This window comes from Pimephales promelas, chromosome 17, assembly GCF_988280905.1.
Source record: "Pimephales promelas chromosome 17, fPimPro1.hap1.1, whole genome shotgun sequence".
NCBI lineage: Eukaryota > Metazoa > Chordata > Actinopteri > Cypriniformes > Leuciscidae > Pimephales > Pimephales promelas.
In genome coordinates this window covers 17,833,543-17,859,437 of record NC_142785.1, presented here as the reverse complement: position 1 = coordinate 17,859,437, position 25,895 = coordinate 17,833,543, and the positions used below count along the sequence as shown (strand labels likewise).

Below are 25,895 nucleotides of genomic sequence, written 5' to 3'. Positions count from 1 at the left end.
TCTACAAAACAAAACTTAATAAGTGGTCAAAATCATGTCTGACGCACTCCAAATATTTTCCGATATTGGGCAGCTTTTGAATTTTGATCCTATCTTACTCATGTCATGCGGTTCCCTTTTCATAGCCTACTCAACATAGATTAAATAATAAAAATAAGTAATGTAATATTATTAAACACAAATGTGAAACGTAGCCTATGTTTATTTTGTATTTTGTTTTTTGTTTTTTATTTACTTATATTTAAGCGTCATGCTGCTCCGCTTTGCTCACGTGTTATGTTGCCTGTGTGTGTGTGTGCATGTGCTGGAGGGGTGCCCATCCCTTTTTTGAATATCGTTATCATAAATTGATCATTTTTAATAATTCGTTTTTTCATGCATATGTTGAAATTGGTACTATTTGTTTGAGGTTTGACACTTTAATAAAAATGACTTTACTAAAAATGATACAAAAAAATGGATGGATTTATAGCGTTTTGGAAAAAAATAAAATTAACTTTTAAATTATCATTAACAATATTGTTGTTTGATTTAATAATTATTGTTCAAAATGTTCAGACTGAACCAATAAAACATTTAAACAGGATAATTTGAATATTCACAAAATGTGTGGGTCTAGGTAAAAAATTTAGTTTTCCTGAAAACTATTGAAATGGATTTATAGCGTTTTGGAAAAGAGCTCTTCATATATATATATATATATATATATATATATATATTTATATATATATATATATATTTATATATATATATACAGAATTTAAGCGCAAATAATTCTTAAATATATACATGCATGGATAGGTATTTATATATACAAAATAATTATGTACAGCACACACAAATATATTATGTCAACACAGACTTTTATTTTGGATGCGATTAATTGCAATTAACTTTTGCACAGCCCTAATGTATTTTTTAAAACCAAAATATTTTTTGGTATGGTTTTTAGATTAACTATATCAACACTGCTTCACATAACTATATATTAAACATAAAGTATGTTCTGGCATTATGTCATAACATTTTTTTTGTTGTTGTTGTTGTTTTCAAAAAGGATGAAATGTTATGTTTTACAGGGCCTGCTTTTATAGCCTCATTTTTCATTGTTTATATAAATCTCTAGAAATAAAGAGGAATGCACATGTTTTTTTGAGGTTCAGAGCGTTCGGAAGTTTTGGGCTTTTTGATTTTTAATTATGCATATGTTTGTTAAATTGGATTGGTTGTTCAATGTGGTGCTTAATTTTGGTATGTTAACAAAATACTACATATTTAGTCTTGTTTATAGCGATCTGTGATGTGTCTAATGGATATAAACATGTGTGAACATGTTTTTTTGCGTAGAGCTCTGTTTGCATTTTTTTGCTTTGGGTAGAATAATAATAACCAAATGGAATTGTTAATTCATTTATTTGCTAGTTGTCAGCATGTACTGGTGGAGCAGCTGTTGCATGAGTTTTACGTGTGTTTGAATGTTATTGCCGAGTTTGACTGGTCTTTCACCTCTTTCCTCTTTACAACCCTGCTGATTATGAACCGCGTCGGCTTGCATGAGCGACTGCTTCAGATATGAGACTTGTCACTGTATGTTTTTGTGTGCGTTTCTGAATTAAAACTTGAGACTTTCAAGAGTTGGAAGGCCTGTGTCATCTCCATGTTGTGCCATTACATCCACTGATTATAGGTTGTTTAAGGATTTTATGAATTATGGTATATATTTAGAAAGGAATCAACATACACTTATCGCTATGCTTACTTCCATGCATTCACCCAAAAATAGTTCACCTTTTCTGTCAGTATTTACTCACCAAAATGTTGTTTCAAACCCAGATGATTGTATGTCCTTAGTGGAACACAAAAGGTGACATTTTTAACAATATCCAGGCCGATCGTTTTAAAAATTCAATGAAAGAGAATGGTGCCTAGAGTCTTTTTAAGTTTTATGTGACACAAAATACAACATAAATGTTTAAAGGTTAAGGGCTTAAATTTTAGTCTGTTCATCATACAAAGCTATATTTTGACATAAGACTTAAAATAGAGTATGAATCAAATGGGCAACTTTTATATTCTTTTGTGTCTTTTTAGTTCTTGACAGACCCATTCCCCATTCACTTTCGTTATATGGAAATGAGCAGTCAATATATATATATATATATATATATATATATATATATATATATATATATAGCAATGTTGAATTTATTTTATCAAAATACAGTTAAAATATTTTTAACAATTTAAAATAACTGTTTTCTATCTGAATTGAAATGTAATTTATTCATGTGATGGCAAAGACTAAACTTAAAACTATTCTGATCCTTCAAAAATCATTCTCAAGAAACATTTCCTCTTTTTAATGTTGAAAAACAGCTGTGCTGCTTAGATATATTCAAACAGAAAACAGTTATTTGACAATATTACTGTTTTTAGTGTATTTTTGATAAATCCAGCCATGGTCAGCATAAGAGACTATTTTCAAAAACATTAAAAATCTTTACCGACCACAAACTTCTAAGCAGTAGTCTTAGAAAAAGAAGAATACTTAAAGAGTTAGTTGACCCCAAAAAATGAAAATTCTGTCAGTATTTACTCACCCTCATGTTGTTCAACCCAGTAAGACCTTCGTTCATCTTCGGAACACAAATTAAGGTATTTTTGATGAAATCTGAGAGCTGGATCACTCCTCCATACTAGTCAATAGGCTTCTTGAGGAATCGAAACTTACTGGCCTCTAAAAGTTATATAGTTAAATAACTACATCGTTATGACATCGTTAAAATAGTCCAAGTGACTACAGTGGCTCAATCTTAAGTTTATCAAGCAACGAGAACACTTTTTGTGCACAAAAAACAACAAAAATAACAACTTAAATTCATCTATTCATTTACTTCTCTCTCTGCCTCGAGTCAGGTTACTAGTTTAATAGCGTCAGCTTCTGTTATTGTACGTCACACGCATCACACACACATGACCAGCGTCGGCCAATAGTGAGCCTACGTGTGACGTAGCTCTACGCTATCACACTACGTTAACTGACCCATAGAGAAGGAAGTGAATAGTTGAAATAATGTTGTTATTTTTGTTTGTTTTTGCGCACAAAAAGTGTTCTCGTCGCTTGATAAAAGTTAAGATTGAGTCACTATTTTAACAATGTCTTTAATAACTTTTCGAGGACGGCAAGTTTCAATCCCTCAAGAAGCCTATGGACTAGTATGAAGGAGTGATCCAGCTCTCAGATTTCATCAAAAATATCTTAATTTGTGTTCCGAAGATGAACGAAGGTCTTACGGGGTTGGAACAACATGAGGGTGAGTAAATACTGACAGAATTTTAATATTTGGGTGAACTAACCCTTTAAGAACAGGGGTGAACCAGCTATTCAGAGACAGTTTCAAGTTCATTAAGGCATTGATCCCAACACTGTTGCCGTGTGTAGAAGAGAACACCTGTAGTAATGGTTTGTTGGTGTGTTTGTTTGCCGCTCCTCAGGGTAAGGTGGCGCAGACGGCGTGTATGTCCGCCTGTAAACACCTGGCCACATCGCTGATGCAGATGCTGCTGGATACTGAGCTCAAACAGATCAGCATGGGAGCCATTCAGCAGTTCAACCTGGACGTCATTCAGTGTGAACGTGAGTAGTTAATAATTGCATATTTACAATGCCAGCGCCACGTCATTTCAACAGTTGGCCCAATAATTAAGTTATTTACCCTCTAGTCAGTCCCAGCCCTTGTACACTATAAAATAACCATATTAAATTCAGAAATGTAATATATCTCCCCCTTTGCTGTAATTCATTAATTATACAGACTCCCTACAAAATGTGTCCATTCTGAAATTAAAGTTTGCGATTCAGAGTATGGCTAATACATTAACTGGAAGGCATGTCGGTTTCTTGCTCTGTGAAGCGCAGCATGGCGGTTGATGCAGTCATGCAGCAGTTATTATTGATATTATCAGCTGTTCTCAGAAGCAGTTATCTTAGCTATAAACTTTCAAGGAAGATTCCTGATTACCCGCACTCCACCTGCTCTTAGAAATCCACACATGTTCTGATACGTACTGATGTGGAACCATTGAGTCCAACATTAGTCACTTAAGTCAACATTCATTCATTTTGCTCACTCACTCATATTAAGAATAGTTCACCCAAAAAGAATATAATGCTTAAAGGAGTAGTTCACTTTTTAAAAAAAAAAAAATTTGCTGATAATTTACTCACCCCCATGTCATCCAAGATATCCGTGTCTTTCGTTCTTCAGCCGAAAAGAAATTAAGGTTTTTGATGAAAACATTCCAGGATTTTTCTCCATATAATGGACTTCAATGGGAACCAAGCGGTTCAAGGTCCAAAAGACAGTTTCAGTGCAAACTGTTCAAAGGGCTTTAAACGATTTCGGACTATGGTCTTATGAAGCGAAATGATCGCTCATTTTTATTGTTTTTTGATCCAATAAATGCAGCCTTGGTGAGAATAAGACCATAGGCTATTTTGTAACGTAAATTCAGATGTTTGAGTCCATTTTGATTACACTCGACCACTAGTGGAGTTGACCTTAAAATGACACTGTCCCAAGTCCAAAGTCTCTAGGATAGTCTAAATTTTTTTTGTGCAATGCAGAACCTGATCTTGTTGAGGTTTCATCTCTTAAATATCTCCCTGGGGAAGCACATAAGCCCCTTTAGTTCTAAATGGCACAATAGAGATGTCAGAGCAAAGTGTTCATCAATAATGTTAATATGTAGACAGCTCTTTGGTTCTAGCATCGCATCTTCTGCTCCTCGACCATTTAAGGTTTCAGTCACGCTACATCACTGTCAGCAGAAGTGAAAAGGCGGTGTGTGCTTGCTCGTACCTGTGGCCTCGGGTCACATATGTCTCAGGGTGAAGTAGAGTTTGTGAGGGTTCAACTGCACAGGTACGCCAGGGATCGCCTGACCCTTCTCTAAGGTCTGAATGGTGTTCGTCCCATTAGCGGCAGTTCATCTTACGCTAGTCAAAACACAAGACTTTGGATGCACCTACAGAAATACTTTTCCCATTTGGTGAGTGTACAGTCCCATTTATTTGATTTTTTTTATTTTTATTTGACTATACAGTATAGTGGCTCAGTGGATAGTTGACAGGAAAGTTGAGGAATGGGCTATATGCACGCATAAATTCCGCATTTGACGTAAGGATGCTCGTCCATTTCCGGTTGTGTAGATTAAAGCGGAGGAAAACCGGAGAAAACGGGATTATGGCAGAGTCTTCAATATTTACTGTCCTCCCGTCTTTGAAACGAAACGTACATACGTTTAGATGTAATTTTATATATAGTTATGTTTATTTAATATAATTTTAAAAAGAAGCATAAACACAACGAGGGGTGTCTGTTTTATCTGTTTTTGTGACTAACGTTTCATTAGTATAACCATGGAGTATAAAATTCAATATAAATGCTCGGTATTGCATTGGACTCTATGATCGGCGGAAGTTATCGAGCATCCTTAATCCTTCACCGGAAATAACGCCGTGCATAGAGCCCATAGAGGTGACATGAGTTTTGAGATATGACCTAAATCAGACTCAAACCTGGGTCCTCTTGAGCATGATTTTGCACGGTTTTGCATCAAGTATGCTTGGATAGACCGGTAGCTCAAATATGCAATAACTTACTGAAGCTCAGGTGCACATAAACATATAATGATTGACTTGATTAATATCAGTTCTCATAGTGGGTCTGTCTATATGTTACCATAAAAAGCTCTGAGGAAATGATCTATGCTAGCTGTGTACCTGTCGATCACTGTCTCACTACTGTTCATCTCATAATTTGATTGTTGATCCAGCATTCAGTGATTAGAGATTCTTGCAGAAGTTCTCACCTAATCTGAATAATTGACAACATGCTAGTTTTGCTCGGTTTTCTTTTTTCTCATATCATTTTAATTTAATTTAAAAAAATAACTAAATAGTAAAGCCTTTAAACAAACTTTGATGTTGGTTCAAAAAGAGTTTCAGTTTTAATCAATTGGTAAACCACATTTCTACATGTAATGTTAGTTAGTTAGCTTTGATCATCTATGGTTTTCCAACAACAGATGATCAAAGATAACAAACAAACCAACTAACTAACTAATATTGAGTATAGAATTGTTGGTCAAATCTAACTATCTTTTTGAACCAACATCAAAGTTTCCATCCAGCCATCCATGGTTTTCCAAAAATTAATCATCATTCAATCGATAGTCTGGTTTTGGAAAACCTGAAGTCTGATCAGTTACAAATATATATATATATATATATATATATATACATATATATATATACATACACACACACCTAAAGGATTATTAGGAACACCTGTTCAATTTCTCATTAATGCAATTATCTAATCAACCAATCCCATGGCAGTTGCTTCAATGCATTTAGGGGTGTGGTCCTGGTCAAGACAATCTCCTGAACTCCAAACTGAATGTCAGAATGGGAAAGAAAGGTGATTTAAGCAATTCTGAGCTTGGCATGGTTGTTGGTGCCAGACGGGCCGGTCTGAGTATTTCACAATCTGCTCAGTTATTGGGATTTTCATGCACAACCATTTCTAGGGTTTACAAAAAATGGTGTGAAAAGGGAAAAACATCCAGTATGCGGCAGTCCTGTGGGCGAAAATGCAACTTTGAGTGAAATAACCACTCGTTACAGCCGAGGTATGCAGCAAAGCATTTCTGAAGCCACAACACGCACAACCTTGAGGCGGATGGGCAACAACAGCAGAAGACCTCACCGGGTACCACTCATCTTCACTACAAATAGGAAAAAGAGGCTACAATTTGCAAGAGCTCACCAAAATTGGACAGTTGAAGACTGGAAAAATGTTGCGTGATGAGTCTCGATTTCTGTTGAGACATGAGAACATGGATCCATCCATGGAGCCTTATTACCACTGTGCAGGCTGGTGGTGGTGGTGGTGTAATGGTGTGGGGGATGTTTTCTTGGCACACTTTAGGCCCCTTAATCCCAATTGGGCATCGTTTAAATGCCACGGCCTACCTGAGCATTGTTTCTGACCATGTCCATCCCTTTATGGCCACCATGTACCCATCCTCTAATGGCTACTTCCAGCAGGATAATGCACCCTGTCACAAAGCTCGAATCATTTCAAAATTGGGTACTTGAATATGACAATGAGTTCCCTGTACTAAAATGACCCCTACAGTCACCAGATCTTAACCCAATAGAGCATCTTTGGGATATGGTGGAACGAGCGCTTCGTTCCCTGGATGTGCATCCCACAAATCTCCATCAACTGCAAGATGCTATTCTATCAATATGAGCAAACATTTCTAAAGAATGCTTTCAGCACCTTGTTGAATCAATGCTACGTAGAATTAAGGCATTTCTGAAGTTGAAAGGGGTTCAAACACATTATTAGTATGGTGTTCCTAATAATCCTTTAGGTGAGTGTATATAGATACAGCAACCCAAGTTTAAAAACAAGCTCAGTCTGAAGGTTTTACCCTGAGACTGGTGGATATAGAAGACGTTTAAATAGTAGATCAGTATGTTGGCTTTCTTTAGCCATATGGTTAACATTTTAAAGAAATAAAAATGCTTTGTAAACATTGTTCAAGAGTTTGATTTGACGTATTAACATGATGTGCTCCAACTGTTCGCTCCAATAACCCATATTAATATGAAATATTTTCGGATTTCATTTGCAGTGTTTGCCAGTTCAGAGCCCGTGCCAGGATTCCAGGGCGACACGCTGCAGTTGGCCTTCATTGACCTGCGACAGGTACAGACCTCTCTGCAGACATGACTATTCTTGATCAACAGTCCTTTTGATTGGAGCTGAGGGCAAGGGTGGAGAAGGTACAGCATTCACAGGCACTAATGGATTATCCCAACCTGAACACTCTTACCTTCAGGAGGGGAAATCACTTAGTCGCACTGGGGTTCATTACGTTTGCCTCTGTTTTTGTGTGCTTGGATTTTGAACTTTTAATCTGGGCCTGAGGTGCTGAAGGTATAAACCGAGGTCACGTCAAGGTTTCTTCTACAAAGCTATGTCATAGAAGGAAGTATTATTAGGGTGTGGCGTTACTAATTGGAAAATCCTCTATGATTTCTAATACCTCTTTTGACGTTATACGGCTTCTGAAAGCTAAAGGCCAGTGTCATCAAATCGCACGCACAGTAGTCCAGAACAAAATTATTTTCTCTATATTTCTTGGCTGAATGGTGATATATATGATATATATCTTGGCATTTTCTTTTTGGATTTTATCTTCTGTTAGGGGTGTAACGATATCCTCATGTCACCATTCAATACATATCACATGTGATACAATATTATTGCGACACTCCAAGACATGGTAAAATGTTAACAGCAAATGTACTGTTGATGAAAATGTTAAATTTGGTTGTACATTGGGTGTGTAAATGAATTGGTGCTGATAACTCAATGCACAGGTCAATAGTGACACCAGAATAAAACTATTCGTGATTCTGAAAATACAGAATTGTTTCAGACAAATATGCTTCCACTCACTGGCTGAATAGTTTTAAAATAATGTTTTAATAATAACATAATACATTTGTCATTATCAGGACCCACAAATTTTGTCCCTTTGAAATATTATACATTATATCGAACATTATATATAGTAGTTTAATGTAGTACTGACACTGTAAACTTGAATTTTTTCTCACACAGTAATTTTCATTTTGAGTGAACTACACCCAACACAGATTGTCACTATCCACGATACATATTGTTGCATTTTTGTATTGCGATATATTGTGACATGACATAGTGTTACACCCTTATCTTCTGTATTTATTTAACAAAAATGTATTTCACCCTCCTGCCCACCATTGTCTTACAAACTATGTGCAAATTGAAGACTATGAAAACAATTATAGTGAATTTATCCCTTCATTTTCAAACCTCCTTCATGGGAAATGAAGAGATGAAGAAACACACAGCTCTTGTTTTATCTGCATGCCACGCTCTGGTCAGAGTGGCGTCTTTCGGCATGTCACGACTGCGGCCACTCGCCAAGACCTCTCGATTACCATTAGCATGACGCCGCTTTGATCCTCGCCTGGTTTCTTGGAGGATTTGCTGACAGCTTCTCTCAAGTGAGCTCTGGCTCCAATTCGGACGGAGCGGAGCTCAAACAGGGTCAGAGATAAGGAGAGCAGAGTGCTGCCGATCAGAATTTACCTATTCACCCCAACCCCCAGCGTAGATAACCTTCCCATCACACATTATGACGCAGATCTGCCCTTGAGCTCTTATCGCAGGCTGGCGTGGCGTAGCTAACGTTTTTTTTCTTCCTTTGAGCATGTGCCGACACCGAATAGAGAGGTCACAGTGTCCCTGCCAATCACGCAGCGGCTAATGGAGACTCGTGTTTACTCTGTCATGTTTTAAACTTTTCCTTAAGTCCTTGTTGTCTGTAAGGTGATACTGTGCAGGGCTGCAGATGCTTGTGCTAATACTGGTAAAAAATTCACTTGTTCACATCACTTAACAGAGACTGAAATGTCTTAAGGCACATTTTTGAACATGCCTGTGTTCACTTTCACCGGCGTCACAAATAAGTTCCTAAAAGTAGCGGCGCTGCTCTTTTTTACTTGTGTAACAATAGAGCAGTTGTTCTATTAGTCCAGCTTTTCCAGTAACTTGGTACTTTTTGCAACAATTGGCAATCAAAACACGACATTGAATCATTACAAAATTACTGTGATAATAAATGCCCCCCTTCATTATCTTCAACTAAAACATTCAGAAGTGAACTTTTCTCACACTCACTGTGAACTTTGTCAGGTCATGTTGGGCTCATGAATCTGTAGCGGTGAGATCTTTTGAAGAAATGCCCTTTACTGGGATTATAATGGTACTAAATAAAAAGCAATGTATAGAATGTTTGATAGTATTTTGCTTTTGATTCTTTTTCTTGCTTTTTTTAGATACATTTTCAGCTTTTACATTACTCACCCCCATGCTGTACCAACCCCATAAGACCTTCGTTCATCTTCGGAACACAAATGAAGTTATTTTTGATTAAATTTGAGAGCTGTATCACTACCACATAGGCACCCTAAGGGATTGAAACTTGACGGCCCAGAAAGTCAATGAAGAAAATGTTTAAATATTCCATGTGACAACAGTGGCTCAAGTATAAGTTTATCAAGCGACGAGAATACTTTTTGTGCGAAAAAACAAACAAAATTAACGACTTTATTCGACTATTCCTTTTCTTCCTTGTAGGCCTGAAACGAGACTTCAATACGATTTCCACGACGCATGCGCGAGAATTGCAATCTCCTTCAACTACTTCAGTTCTCGCGCGTGCGTCGTGGAAATCTCTTGAAGTCTCGTTACGTTTTGCATCCCAGATTTTGAGTGTGGTCCCGAACTTTGGGATTCCACTGTTTATCGGATGCTCTCAAAAGGCTGAAAAACATCAATATCTAGTTCATAACAGTCCAAGCTTGGTTAGATATCATGAACTCAAATCACGTGTACCTTGATTGACGTTTAAGTCTCCTTGGACAAAAGCGTCTACAAAATGCATAAGTTTAAGTTCAATCGATTTAGCTATATCACCCAGCCCAGAGTCTCCATATATTGACATTTACTAGCAGATAGTCTTGTTGCCCGTGATGCTCCACAGGGTTTTAGTGTGTTTAGCAGCAATATTGTCACAGCCCAGCAGGAGCTGCAAACAGGACTAAATAACGGTCCGAAAAACAGACCTCCTCAATACGGACCACATAGTAGGTGTTAAGTGCTATTAGCCCCCTCAACCCTCCTCTCCCAGCCCTCCATAATGAACGAGCCATCCACGAATTGTCCCCCATTGATTGATATTGATTTGCATACATAGAGGTGAGTGATCTGGCCCTTCTCCAGCAAATTAAGTTCAATGTGTCCAGAGCCTTGCTTTGAATCCGAGTTGCAAAGTGGCAGGGAGCCCACTGACCAGAGCACCGTGGAGCCGGGATTAGCTCCTCTGTGGGTTATCTGGAGGTCACGGAGGGATTTCTCTTCCTTTTGCATTTAAAGTGCTCCCAGCTCCCCAATAAGTGCCCTAGTACTAACCCCCCACCATTAGTGTATGTACCTCACACATTTCTCTTTGGACAACTTCTGACTCTGACTTCTGACTTTTTTATGCACTGTATAAAAAGATGACTTGACTAAAAAAAAATTAGGAAACTTCACAACTGAACTTTTTGGCAAGTACAAGTCCTAGTATAATTGGATAAAAAAAAACCATACATTTATATATTTTTGAGTAAAATCAAAATGTAGCAATAAGTTTATATATTGTTAGTAAGATTTCAAGATTTCATTGGACTGAAGCAACTTAACAATTTAGAATTAGAATTTTTTTTTTAAATGCAAGTATCAAGGATGATAAATTAGGCCATTTAAAGTAGGAATGTCTATTTGTTCATTACTCAATCATGCCCCTACGATTAAAACTAAACCATAAATCTAGACATTTGAACATCATCTTAACAAGACATTATTGGATGAGTAACAGCTTATATTTTATGTAAATAGTTGCTTTCCTGTTAGAAAGTTTTCATTTATTTATATTACAAGCTATATTTTTTGCCATTTAAATATCAGCAACTGCACCAAATTGCATATTTTTGCTCAGTTTGGGTCTCTGAATAAAGTTAAGAGGTGATCTTTTCTTCCTTAAATATGAGCTCCATATTCTCATAAACCTGATGTATCAAATATATAATACTTAACAAAACGAAAAAGAAAAAAAAAACATGCAAAACATTGTTTAGCATAAAATTCAGATGAATCCATTTGGGATAACTTTTAGACAAGTTTTGAACAAATACTCGAATGTTTAAGTCAATAAAGAAACTTTTGTTAGCAAAATGTATTCTTGTTCAGAAACACGAAATAATAGACTCTTTCTTTTAAACATTTGTTAGCTGTTTTTGAAAGTTGTTTTTTTATAATGCACTTCTATATTGTTCGTTTCATGTGATCAGGGTTTTCACATGGAAAAAGTCAGAAATATCTAGTCTGGAAAAATAATGGAAGTAAATAAAATATTGAACAAATCTGATGTATTTAATTGGCTTGAGTTCTGTATGCAATCTCTATAAAATAACTTATAAATGCATTGGTCATAATGTGTGACAGCCATAATTATTAATATGCTTTCTGAAAACAAATGCAAATGACATTTATTCATCTTTAGTATTGTTTTACAACCTATTCTATTGATTCACATAAAGTTATGTTCTTGACTCATTGCTTATATGGAACATCTGTTTCCTGTGTTGAAGCTTCTAGATCTGTTTATGGTGTGGGATTGGTCCACGTACCTGGCAGACTACGGACAACCCACCTCAAAGTACCTGCGGGTTAACCCCTCCACTGCACTTGCACTTTTGGAGAAGTACGTATTGTTTTCTACTCTTTCCTTCAGATCAGTGAAGAAATGCTAAATTCAAACTCTATTGAGCTTCACAGATACTTAACCATTATGGTTATTATCATCCTGCTTAGGGTGTGTTCACACTTGTAGTTCACTTCTCTGGTTCTTTTGATCCAAACCAAAAAAGATATCAGGAGCATTTATGCTGGGATGTGGAGGTTGTGGGGTGACGTGTAACTTTAAACTATTTCATGGAAATCTATTATTTGTGTTTTTAAAGGAAAAGCGCATCTCCTTAGCTTCATCCTGGAGTTGGTTCCTCCTCCGCCTATGAAAATGATTCATTTAGTTCTGGTTCGAATTTTTGCTATGGGACTGCTGGGCTAAATGCGCTTTTCCTTTTTGGGACGCATCTTGTGACTGATCACTTCCTGTCTTTGGTCCATGTTGCGTTCATATTTCAGTCAAACTGCACAGCTGGAACTGAAAAGATGGGTCTTGGTCCACGTATTCGGTGCACACCAGGGTTCGGATAGCAGAATTCACATATATTCAAATGAACCGCACTAACGGAGCAATCACACCAGAGTTTGCTCTAATAGAACCAAACATGCCAAGTGTGAACACACCCTTAGAAGGCAGCTGGCAGCTCACTAGTTTTAGAAAAGAACCTCAAACATCAGTAAACAAAAGATGGAGTGATCTGAACAATGGACCTCAGATTTGTCCTTTCAATCTAATATATAATCTTCGTCCTCTTTCTTTCTTTTTTTTTTTTTACTAACCAATGCCAGAGTCAACAGGGGGTACGTAGGTCCAATGTGGATTTCTCTCTCTCCATAATAATGTGATATGCTGCATGAACATCATTCTTAGAATAAAAATCATAGATTTCACCATCATTTATTCATCCCACACCCATTTCAGCATTCATACTGTACAGAGTGGCTGAATAATAATTTAATATGAATAAACCACATATCATGATAAATAAGTCATGCATCACTATATCTTAACAAAATCATTACTAATGATTCTAACCTTTTGATGTAGCATATACTATATATATATATATATCACAACATGCATTTACACAGGATTTTTTTGTCATTTACATTTGACTATATGAATATTTGTGTGTGTGTGTGTGTGTGTGTGTATACTACCGGTCAAAAGTTTTAGATTGGTAAGATTTTTTATGTTTTTAAAAGAAGTCTCTTCTGCTCACCAAGAATGCAATTATTTGATAAAAAATACAACAAAAAAACAGTAATATTGCGAAATATTATTACAATTTAAAACAGTGATTTTCTATGTGAATATAGTGAAGTGTAATTTATTCCTGTGATCAAACCTGAATTTACAGCATCATTACTCCAGTCTTCAGTGTCACATGATCCTACGGAAATTATTATAATATGATGCTCAAGAAACATTTATGATTATTATCCATGTTAAACAGTTGTTTACGTTTTTATTTCAGGATTCTTTGATGAATAGAAAGTTCAAAAGAACAGAATTGATCTGAAATGGAAAGCTTTTGTAACATTAATCACTACCATTCAAAAGTTTGGGGTCAGTAAGAATTTTATTTTTTTTATTTTTAGGGGAAAGAAATTAGAAAATACTTTTATTCAGACATTTATAATGTTAGAAAAGATTACATTTTAAATAAATGCTGTTCTTTTGAACTTTCTATTCATCATAGAATTTTGGGGGGAAAATGGTACACAACTGTTTTCAACATTGAAAATAGTAATTATGTTTTTGAGCATAAAAAATCAGCATATTAGAACGTGACACTGAAAACTGATGTGTAATCAGCAACAGTAATGATGTTGAAAATTCAGCTTTCAAATAACATTTTAAAATATATTAAAATAGAAAACAGTCATTTTAAATTGTCGTAATATTTCACAATATTACTGTTTGTAATTTTTTTTTTTCATCAAATAAAGCAGCCTTGGTGAGCAGAAGAGACTTTATTTAAAAACATAAAAAATCTTAATGATCTAAAAGTTTTGACCGGTAGTGTATATACAAACACACACACAGTATCTCAAAAAAGTGAGTACACCCCTCACACTTTAGTATATCTTCTGAGCGGACAATACTATAGAAATTAAACTTGAATATATTTTAGAGTAGTCAATACGCTGCTTATATAGCAGTATATATTTACTGTCCTCTGAAAATAACTTAACATACAGCCATTATTGACAAAATAGCTGACAACAAAAGTTAGACTGTTTTCCAAGATGGTTTCCACTCGGAACAGGTCAAAGAAGTCGAGTCCTTGTGCGGTGCGTCAGATGCAGAAGCTGGCTTCAAAAAACAGACACATGAGTGCTGCCAGCATTGCTTTAAAGGTTGCAGAGGCAGAAGGTCAGCTTTTCAGTGCTCAGACCAAACGCCACACACTGCAACAAGTCGGTTTGCATGGCCATCGTCCCAGAAGGAAGCTCTTCTGAAGCTGGCTCACAAGAAAGCCGGCAAGCAGTTTGCTGAAGACAACCTGTCCAAGAGCATGAATTACTGGAAGCATGTCCTGTGGCCTAATGAGACTAAGATAAACTTGTTTGACTCAGATAGTATCCAGCATGTGTGGCGACTCCATGGTGAGGAGTACCAAGAAAACGGTGTCTTGCCTACAGTCGAGCATGCTGGTGGTACTGGGGAGATGCACTTCATTGAGGGAAACATGCATTCCAACATGTACTGTGACATTCTGAAGCAGAACATGATGCCCTCCCTTCAGAAACTGGGCCGAACGGCATGATAACGACCCCAAACACACCGCCAAGATGACAACTGCCTTGCTGAGGAAGCTGAAGGTGAAGGTGATGGAGTGGCCAAGTGTGTATCCAGACCTGAACCCTATTGAGCAGCTGTGGGGCGTCCTCAAGCGGAAGTAGAAGAAGCGTCATGTGTCTAACATCCAGCAGCTCCGTGATGTCATTATAGAGGATTGGAAGAGGGTCCCAGCAACACCTTGTGCAGCTCTAGTGAACTCCATGCCCAGGAGGAGTGCTAGATGACAATGGTGCTCACACAAAATATTGACACTTTTGACACAGTTTTGACATGTTCACTTAGGGTGAACTTTTGTTGCCAGCTATTTTGTCAATAATGGCTATATGTTGAGTTATTTACAGAGGACAGTAGATATATACTGATATACAAGCAGCACACTGACTACTCTAATATATATCCAAGTTTAATTTCTATAGTTTTGTCCCTTGAGAAGCTGAAAGGTCTGGGGTGTACTCACTTTTGTGAGATACTTTATGTGTGTGTGTGTATATATATATATATATACACATTTGCAGTGGATCAAAACCACAATAGCCGTAACGGGTAACAATACCCGTTCTTGTCTTAGAATAACGATGATGAACTTTTTGATCCATTGCAAATGTAAACTTTATACTATATTGTATGTTTATATATATGTATATGTATATATGTCGGTGGGTGTGTGTGTATATATATGAAAGAGCTATAATTTTCTGACTGTTCATGTCTTCATCATAAGCTCGAATGCTGTTATTAACTGTTATATTTTTGTCTTTTATTGCTTCTCTAGGATGAAAGACACAAGTAAAAAGAACAACATCTTCTCCCAGTTCAGAAAGAACGACCGTGACAAGCAGAAATTGATCGAGACGGTGGTGAAGCAGCTGAGAAGTCTGGTGAATGGAATGTCCCAGCATTCCTAGAGTCATTCACATGAACTCCAAACACTGGGCTGGTTTTGAAAACGTAACTTATAAACTATATTATTATTCTTGCTTTGGGCCTTTTTTTTTAAGTCGCTGTAAGTTAACAACTCTCAAAGTACTGTGGTATATTTTGACTGCTTCCTCCATGTCTTCTGTCAAAATATTCACCACTGTAGGCTAATAATGTAAATTGATGAAGAGAAAAAAAAAAAAACAGAAGTTATGCAGTAATTTTTTTGTAATGTATTTTTAAAGGTTGAGAATTATGTTTTGTACGTCGTGAAAGTGCAATGACTGTAACACTACACTTGAGAGAGCGGAGGTGTGTATGTGACTGCTGATGCCGATGGTCATATTGCAACCTGTATGAAATTCTCCCTAGTGTAACAAGGATGAAGTTTTTATTGTAAATATTTTTAAATGTATTTAACACTGCAATGGAATCATGCTTCCCATCCGTCTGCCTTGAGTTGAATTTGACTCAGATTAGGTGACTTATAAATGATAAAAACATTTGCATGAGAATGCTTCATTTTTTTCCTTTTAAATTGGCAGACTTTGGTCAAGCACTTCTTCATGGATAAGAAGCTAAAATCATCGGCTACATTTCACTGAATGATGATGTACAGATGTGCCACAGAATTCTATTTAATTTTTTATTTTCTCAGGGTGAACAGAAAGCTTTGGGTTCAAATGCTTTACAATCTCATTTTTAAGGTGAAAATAAATAAGCAATAATTGGTCCAGCTACAGACTCTGTGCAAAGTTGCATTGGGGGAAAAAAAAATCAATATTTCGTTATCCACTTCTGGTTTTATTTTGTTTCTTAAAATTTATTTTTAACAGGCATTTTGCACAGAAAATTATTTAAGTTTTAAAAAGCAACTGTATGCTTGTGTATTTAGAGTACCATTGTATATACCACAATATTTTGTTAAAATTGGGAAGGGGGAGGGGGGAATGTAAAGATAAAACATTTGTCACTAGCTCTGAGAGTGTTTCCATATTTCCATTTCATGGCTGTAACAACACTAATATTAGTTTCGCTTTAAAATAACTCATAATTTAAAGACTTCAAAACAGATGAATCATGGTTTCAAGACATTACAAGTATTTGAATGTACATTAACCAATGATCTGTTGAGCATTATAAAATGTTTGTTAATGAAAGTTATTATAAAGTGTCACCCTGATATTCAACATTTCAATAAGGCAGACAGAAACACAAGATCGTTAAATCTCTCTCTGGCATTACCTGGAGTTACACAAACCCAAGTGACTTCAGTTGTTTTCAAAGCCCACTCATTTTTATTTGTGTGCTTTAATAAAGTATGATCACAAAAAACACATCTGATAAATTGTTTTGCTTCATAATATCTTAACCACAGTCTTGTTGCTCTGTACAGAGAAATGTAAACATACAGATTTCACGTCAAATAAGTGTGTGTATACTATATATATATATATATATATATATATATATATATATAGTGTGTACATATATATATATATATAATGTGGTGTGAAAGTTCCCATATAAGTGACTTGAAAACTTTTTTCCGTGCCCTCATCCTGTATTTTCGTTACTTTTCAAATGCCCTTTATTTATGTTTTATTGTTGTACTCTTGTCACTCACCCAGACAGTAGAGCTGTAGCCTATTTTGTATATAATATAAAATAAAATATTACGTACACTGTAAAAAGTGATCAGTTGACTTAACTTCAAAAAAGTGAGATTGCCTTGAGATTAAGTAAACAAACTGTGTAATTGAATATGTAATTGAAACAAATTAAGTTCTGTGAACTTGACAATTCCACGTAACTTATTTTTTTCATTTACGCATCTAGTTTATAACATTTGGCCAACTTAATAATTTTAAGGCAACATGTTTCCTCACCTTTTTAAGTTAATTCAACTGATCATGGTTTCACAAACAGGGCTCAGATTAAGACAGGATTAGGCTTTAGTTCAATTAGGACATTTAAGTTGCTTTTATTAACATGCTGTAGAAAAAAAAGCAAGGAACTCCCACACACTATCAATACTTGCAAATGAGTAACAAAATTTTATTAGCAACATTTCGGTCTCACGACTTTCATCAGGCATAAAAAAAATCAGTGTAAGGGTAATACATGGGTTAAGGTTAGGTTAGGGGTATGTTCATGGTGCAGGCATTACTATAATAAGTAGGCTACAGTATCTACATGTGAAACGGACTGTAAAATAAAGTACAGAATTACAACACCATTACAGAAGTTGGTCATGCTTAAACTTAAAAATGATCAAAATGAACTTCAAGTTGACACACCTAAAGTAAACTCTCACTGAACAATGAGCGGCAAGGCTAACTTCAGCTCAACTCATTTTGTAATTGATCAAGGTATAATAATTACATTTTTTAAGTTCCTGTAATCTTGTCAGGAGCATGTTTCTAATGTTTTAATCCGATATACTCTTTTATGTAAATAATTATTTAAATGACAATTCAGTGACATTTTAAACACAAAAGCAAGCGCATTCAACACCATTGCAGAACAGGAATTACCATATAAGGACTTTTCACCCATTTGTGACACAGTTAAGAACGTTTTATATTCTGCCATATAATCGTTTTGTTTTGTTTGGCAGGGAAGGAGCCTTTAATAGCAGCAGTATTTTTAAATGCGAGTAAAAGACAGAATGAGGCTCCAGAGGCTGGAGGTTAGCTTAAAGTCAGTCTTCAGTCTGACCCTTTAGTGAACTGTTTGGCTGTGCTCTCGTGACCCCCTCCTGCGGTGCTCACGGTTCAAACAGCGTTCGCTGGTCTATATGTCATGTAAACTCATAAATCAAAGACAAATTCACTACCTATAGCTGTGCCACGTGTCACTAATGCGAGTCATTTTATGCGAGGAAACAACAACAACAACAAACAGTAGCTCCAAAAAAAAGTAGGAGTAGCAGGCAGCGTACACACGTCATCCAATGTAAAGAAATGCCGGTTGTATGCATCGTATACTCTCAAAAAAGCTGACAATTAATCATTTTACATGATCTAGTGTAGGCTATATAAAGTAATTTCAACCGAGCGTAGATATATCTTAATACGTGGTAATAGAAAACGATAAATTTCATCACGGTCCGAATTATGTGGGGATGATGAGGGAATCTGACGCCACTAATTAAAGGGATAGTTCACCCAAAAAATAAAATTCAGCATTCCAAACCTAGCTGTATGAGTTTCTTTCTTCTGTTGAATACAACAAAAAAAAAAAAGATATTTTGAAGAATGTTTGTAGCCAAACTGTTGTGGGGCACCATTTACTAATAGGCTATGGGGAGAAAAAAATAAAAATGGTGCCCCACAAATGTTTGGGTTACCCGTATTCTTCAAAATATCTTCTGTTGTGTTTAGAAGATGAAAGAAACTCATACAGGTTTGGAACAACTTGAGGATGAGTAAATTATGATGGAGTTTTAATTTTTGGGTGAATTTTCCCTTAATGCTACTTTTTAGGCTAATATGCAGCCAACATTTTCAAACATTTTAGTCAACACTAAATTTAGATTACAAGCCATTGCACACAAAAGTGTGTTGTTTAAAACTTATTTCAAATGGTTTGCATTTAACAAAATACGATTTGTTAATGCGCATTCGTTACGATCCCACATTTGTGCCCTGAAAATTCCTGTCAGAACTTGATTTACAAAATTCAACCCCTGCTTAAATCCATTATATATTTTGCAGACTCATTTTCACCGCCATGTTTTAAAACGGCCTATTCCTTGTATAGCTAAATATAGGCGGCGGACCTCTGTGATGAAGGGGGTGAAACTGTGATAAAGGCGACGACCAACATCCAAGGCTCCAATTAAAACTCTCTCTTTCGCACACCAGAGAAAGGCTGTTTATCTCTTGACCCAAATTAGAACATTACTGTAAGTGGCTTTAATGATGCCCCTGATTTGATTTTTGTGATGGACAGCACAGAATAGATGGCTGTGTGGATAATTACTGCTGCTTAGGCTGTGTATCTCGTTATTTGATGGACAGTGAACTTGGCGAGCTTTGTGGCCAGAGTTCACAGAGATGTCAGGGTCCGGGCTGCAGGGTCACCGGCGGGTCACCAGCACCCGGGAAGAAGCACTGAGATCAACACACACTCAGTGTTGGAGATTACAGCTCATAGGAGACGTTTATCGATAACGATGACTCAGATTAATCTCAAGATCACTGAATAAACATCGAAATGAGATATAAATAGAGGGGGGGCAGTGTTGAGGCAGCTCCCTTTGGAGTCTTTTTAGTAATGAAAACTTATACTGCAGGATTTAGCTTCAGTTTATTGAAAACATCTGAATGCAAAATGATTTTTTAGACTAAAATGTTAAAGAATAGAACATTTGACACTTAAAAGTTCAATTCAGTTCACTGGATTGTCAGGTACTATTAGATCCCAATCCCAAGTGTTTCCAGCTACAGTATATAACATGCACTGCAAAAAAAAATCTTGAATTCCATTAAACTGACTTAAAAAAGCTGAATCTTATATAACATAAAAAAGTTGAAAATTGCTTAAATTATTTTGATGAGCTAAAGCAATTTAAAAACATGTGTTATTATGAACTTATTGATCATATAATTTTTTTCCTGTTTTGGGGTCTTTGGATAGCTGTTTGGATAGCAATTGAAGATTTTTACACACTCACACACCCATGGTTATATTGGGTTTTCATGTTTTATGGGGACCTTCCATAGACATAGTGTTTTTTAGAATGTACTAACTGTATATTATTTCCCCATTCACTAACCCTACCCCTAAACCTACCCATCCCAGGACAATTTATGCTATTTTAGATTTTAGAAATCTTTATGATTTGTGAGCTTGTTTCCTCTTTGGGGCCAAAAAATTGTCCCCACAAGGTGAAAATCTACTGGTTTTACTATTTGGTCCCAATAACGTAGGGAATACCAGTGTCACACGCGTTGTGTTTTCATGTTTTATGGGGACTTTCCATCAACATAATGATTTTATACTGTACAAACTGTATATTATATCCCCTTACACTAACCCTATAGCCCTAAACCTACCCATCACACAAAACTTTCTGCATTTTTACATTTTCAAATAAACAAATAAATGAATAAATCACTGTTTTCCTCATGGGGACCTGAAAATGACATTTTGTCCCTATAATGTAGAGTTTACCAAGACACAGGATATATATTTATGGATCTATGACTTATTTCGCATCTTCTTCCCAGGGGCAAAAATGGAATTAAACAGCTTTATAAATTCAAATAAAATCCATTTTCAACAAAAGTTACTAGTGGATTAAACGGTTTACAGCACTTTAGAGTATATCACAGTTTGCATAAAGAATATAGGCTAATTGTAATAGAAAGAAGCTATAGGAAGAATTTAAACAAGCTTTCTTTAGGGAACTATCCTTGAACTTCAGGTTGTACTGCTCTTGGCGCCGGTTGAAAGAGTTTATTAGGTTCATCAAAGCATTTCACACACTTCTACGACTCTTACGAGGGAAAACAGGACTCATAATTGCACAAATTCACAAATAAGGCCAAGTTTGAAGGTTCGCTTAGGGCAATTGGCACGGTCAGGTCATGTCGAAGAATAAATATGGCAACGGTCGTGTAATGGGGTAACATATGAATGAGTTGCTTACACAGACACATACCTAAAATACCAGCTTAACATAGATATGTCATGCGTGAGTTTTCCCCATCCAATCACACAGGATGAAAGGTGAAATGCAGGGCAGACACACATCAAAGAATGAAGAGAGGGAAAAATTTGGAGCCATCCTGTCTCTGTAATTGACTGCCTTCCCAGCTTGTTTTTTCCACGTTATGGCTGTCGTAAAAACAGTAATTCAGACTGCTGTGGGTGTTTGCTCTTCATGTACCGTAACCTTGCTCTGCTCCGTCACTTTTTAAGCTGACCCGGGTTTGAACCCGCAATGAGACAATGTTCATATTTATGATATTACTGCACACTCTGTTCCACATGAAAACAGCACAACATCTATGGCACTGTTCCAGGTTAAAGTCTAATATGAGATCAGATCCAGTTCACCACAGTATTGACAACACATATATCTGTCATAACTTATTCCAAACACTTATCTCAGTGATGTCTAGATAAACAAACAGAAGTACATAGTTATATTGCAATGTATATTGATATTGTTATCAAATCCAGCAGCAAATGTTATCAATGTTTTTTTTTTTTTTTTTTTTTTTGCTGCATGTTTTAGAGACAGGACATAGAAATGGGTAGAAATGTCACGATTATAAATATTCTTAATTTATATATATATATATATATATATATATATATAAAATGCCAGTGATTAAATGTTTTAATATGAAGGAAAATCATCGATATAATAAATAAATACCGCAATTTAACTATACAGGTAAGCTGTCTAACCTGTGTAATGGCCCATTAAGAGCAAACTAACGCCAAAGAAGGACAAAAAGAGGGCCATTTAAGGGATTTAAAATGTAAAAGTAGAGCTTCACAGTTTAAGCTCCTCAATTAAATCCTCTGCGGCATTTCTGATGGCACACAAGCGCAGAGTAATGAGTGTAAACGACGGGAATATTGGCAACAAAAGAGCCTCGGATGCTTTCTTTTGTGTCGGGGGAATTAACACCTTTTCAAAGTGAAATCTCAGGATTGTCTGCCTTCTACGGGAGGTGGTATTAAAATGCGCCTATAACAAATGGTTCAGAGTTTGGAGCAGCTTCTGCCCTGTGGGCGGGGCGAGATGACACCACAATTAAAGATGAACTTTGTGTGAACTAATTTATCTGAGGAAGGTAACAGGAGGAGACCTGGGCGCAATAGATATATAAGGGCGCACAAGCGAGAACGCTCTCAGTCCGCGCGTAAAGACGCGTCTCCTCTCCAGAAGCTCTTTGGCGATCGTTGCGCGCTTCACCATGGGTCTGTACACTCTCATCGTCACCTTTCTCTGCACCATCGTGCTTCCCGTTTTGCTCTTTCTCGCCGCGGTTAAGTTGTGGGAGATGTTATTGATTCGACGGGTCGATCCGAGCTGTGGTAGACCACTGCCGCCAGGTACAATGGGCTTACCCTTCATTGGAGAAACGCTCCAGCTGATCCTCCAGGTACGCGTGCACTTTTATTGCAATTTGCACAAGTTCAGCTGATTGTACTTAATTGGTAAATGCGATGCTCACTAATGTTTTGCTGTGTTTAATATCGGATACATGTGGATCAAAACGTGCGTTTTTAACACGTTGTCCTTTTACACAGAGAAGGAAGTTCCTCCGGATGAAACGCCAGAAATACGGATTCATCTACAAAACGCACCTCTTTGGGAACCCGACTGTCAGGGTGATGGGAGCTGAGAACGTGAGGCAGATTCTGCTGGGCGAACACAAGCTGGTCTCTGTTCAGTGGCCAGCATCAGTCAGAACTATTCTGGGCTCTGACACCCTCTCCAATGTCCATGGCACTCAACACAAAAACAAGAAAAAGGTAAGGATGTTAATCAGTGCTTTAAATTGTATTCAAATTGAAAAAAAAAACTTTCTACTACACTGTTGTCTGAGGAACTGATGAGGTGAAACTCATGCAAGAACTATGTAGTATCTGGCAATGGTTGCTCCTGCAAAGCTGTTATATTGTAAAGGTTTTGAGGAACTTTATTAAGTGATATAGAACATTTAAGGAGCCTAGCACATTTTCTGAAGATCCTCAAATGTTTTGTTTTTTTAAAACCTCAATCTTTGTATTGAATAGAAAGAAAAATGATGCATTGAGATTAAAAAAAAAAATGATGTCCTGTTTAGGCCGTCATGAGGGCGTTCTCAAGAGATGCTCTAGAGCACTACATCCCAGTGATCCAGCAGGAGGTGAAGAGTGCCATACAAGACTGGCTGCAAAGAGATGCATGCGTGCTGGTTTACCCGGAGATGAAGCGCCTCATGTTCCGTATAGCCATGAGAATCCTGCTTGGTTTCGAGCCGGAGCAAATCAAGACGGACGAGCAGGAACTGGTGGAAGCTTTTGAGGAGATGATCAAAAACTTGTTCTCCTTGCCTATTGACGTTCCCTTCAGTGGCTTGTACAGGGTGAGTTATTGTACAACAACAGTCTAAAGATGCATTTTAGGGTATGTGAAATAAATTTCATGTAATAACAACCTGTAATTTGTTTGGCAGGGTTTGAGAGCACGTAATTTCATTCACTCCAAAATTGAGGAGAACATCAGGAAGAAAATTCAAGACGACGATAATGAAAATGAGCAAAAACACAAAGATGCTCTTCAGCTGTTGATTGAGAACAGCAGGAGAAGTGAAGAGCCCTTCAGTCTGCAGGTAATTATTCCCCCGTTAGACTTGTCGGAGATTGTTTTATTCTTAAAAGTGGAGGAGGATCCAGGCTGCAAACATCAATAACAAAGTGTTTTTTTTCCTCAGGCAATGAAAGAAGCAGCTACTGAGCTTCTGTTTGGAGGTCATGAGACCACCGCCAGCACTGCAACCTCACTGGTGATGTTCCTCGGTTTGAACTCAGAGGTGGTGCAGAAAGTCAGAGAGGAGATTCATGAGAAGGTATGATCCAAAAAGTTCTTCTTAATCTGATTGTATTACTTAACCAATGTGTGGGCTAATGTACTTATTATTTTATCAACAGGTTGAATCAGGCATCTACTCACCTGTAAACTCCTTAAGTATGGAGCTTTTGGAACAACTGAAGTACACTGGATGTGTGATTAAAGAAACTCTCAGAATCAACCCTCCTGTACCAGGAGGCTTCAGAGTGGCTCTCAAAACCTTTGAATTGAACGTGAGTTAAACTTCAGGGCTGGCGATTTTTTTTAATATTACAGTTGACCGCTTTAAAATGTCCTTGTTTAACACTGAATTATTTTATTTTCTCTTCAGGGTTACCAGATACCTAAAGGATGGAATGTCATTTACAGCATCTGTGACACGCATGATGTCGCCGAGGTGTTTCCTAACAAAGATGAGTTCCAGCCAGAGAGATTCATGAGCAAAGGTCTGGAGGACGGCTCCAGGTTTAACTACATCCCCTTCGGAGGCGGTTCCAGGATGTGTGTCGGCAAAGAATTCGCCAAAATGTTACTCAAGATCTTTTTAGTTGAGCTAACACAGCAATGCAACTGGGTTCTTTCTAACGGACTCCCGACAATGAAAACGGGCCCAACAGTGTACCCTGTGGACAATCTCCCAACCAAGTTCAGTAGTTACGTCAGAAATTAGTCTAGAAATGGGTTCTGAACTAACATGAACTTTGTACATATGTTTTTTAGATGAGCTGTGATGTATTGAATATTTTATATTTTGTTATATAAAAGATGTGTATATAAGTCTATAAAAGAAAGCAAAAACGAGGGCACTACTATTTCACGGATCACTGTAATGGTGTCTGTGATGTATATTTATAATGTAGTTGTGTTATATAGCTTTTGTACTGTATGCAACTTATTTAACTTGCTCTTTATCATGGTTTTATTTAATAAAAACAAATTGTTTAAAATGTCACGTTTTTCATTGCTTTTTTTGGTATTATGTTTTAAGAATTGATCCACGTGGAAGCATATGCAAATTTCAAGATAAAATTTCCTTTGTTTTGTACATAACCCTAAAGTCTGTTTCATATTTGATATGGGAATTTCTAATTTATAAAAAGAATAACACTGGAATCCATGCATTCTCTTTTTAAATGATTTAAAATATGTGTATCAAATATGATAT

The 25,895-nt window shown here is 36.6% G+C and overlaps 2 protein-coding genes across 9 annotated transcripts in view; both read left to right on the top strand.

Moving 5' to 3' along the window:
- exoc6 (exocyst complex component 6) overlaps nt 1-16,846 on the top strand; it is a 54,965-nt gene extending 38,119 nt beyond the window's left edge. For 4 of the 8 annotated variants that reach the window (XM_039653242.2, XM_039653240.2, XM_039653244.2 and 1 more), the window contains 4 exons: nt 3,496-3,637; nt 7,711-7,784; nt 12,323-12,435; nt 16,001-16,846. In XM_039653242.2, the coding sequence (XP_039509176.2) occupies nt 3,496-3,637; nt 7,711-7,784; nt 12,323-12,435; nt 16,001-16,133 (462 nt within the window). In that variant the 3' untranslated portion in view covers nt 16,134-16,846. Of the gene's footprint in view, nt 1-3,495; nt 3,646-7,710; nt 7,785-12,322; nt 12,436-13,208; nt 13,221-16,000 lie in introns of those variants that run through there. The other 4 variants (XM_039653241.2, XM_039653239.2, XM_039653243.2 and 1 more) reach the window with 2 other exon arrangements.
- A 6,113-nt stretch (nt 16,847-22,959) lies between these two features.
- cyp26a1 (cytochrome P450 family 26 subfamily A member 1) lies at nt 22,960-25,677 on the top strand. Its single transcript, XM_039653178.2, has 7 exons — nt 22,960-23,276; nt 23,425-23,649; nt 23,964-24,245; nt 24,336-24,491; nt 24,594-24,728; nt 24,811-24,963; nt 25,062-25,677. Exons 1-7 carry the CDS (start codon nt 23,088-23,090, stop codon nt 25,398-25,400), a joined length of 1,479 nt encoding a protein of 492 aa, XP_039509112.2. The 5' UTR covers nt 22,960-23,087; the 3' UTR covers nt 25,401-25,677.
- Nucleotides 25,678-25,895: the final 218 nt, after the last annotated feature.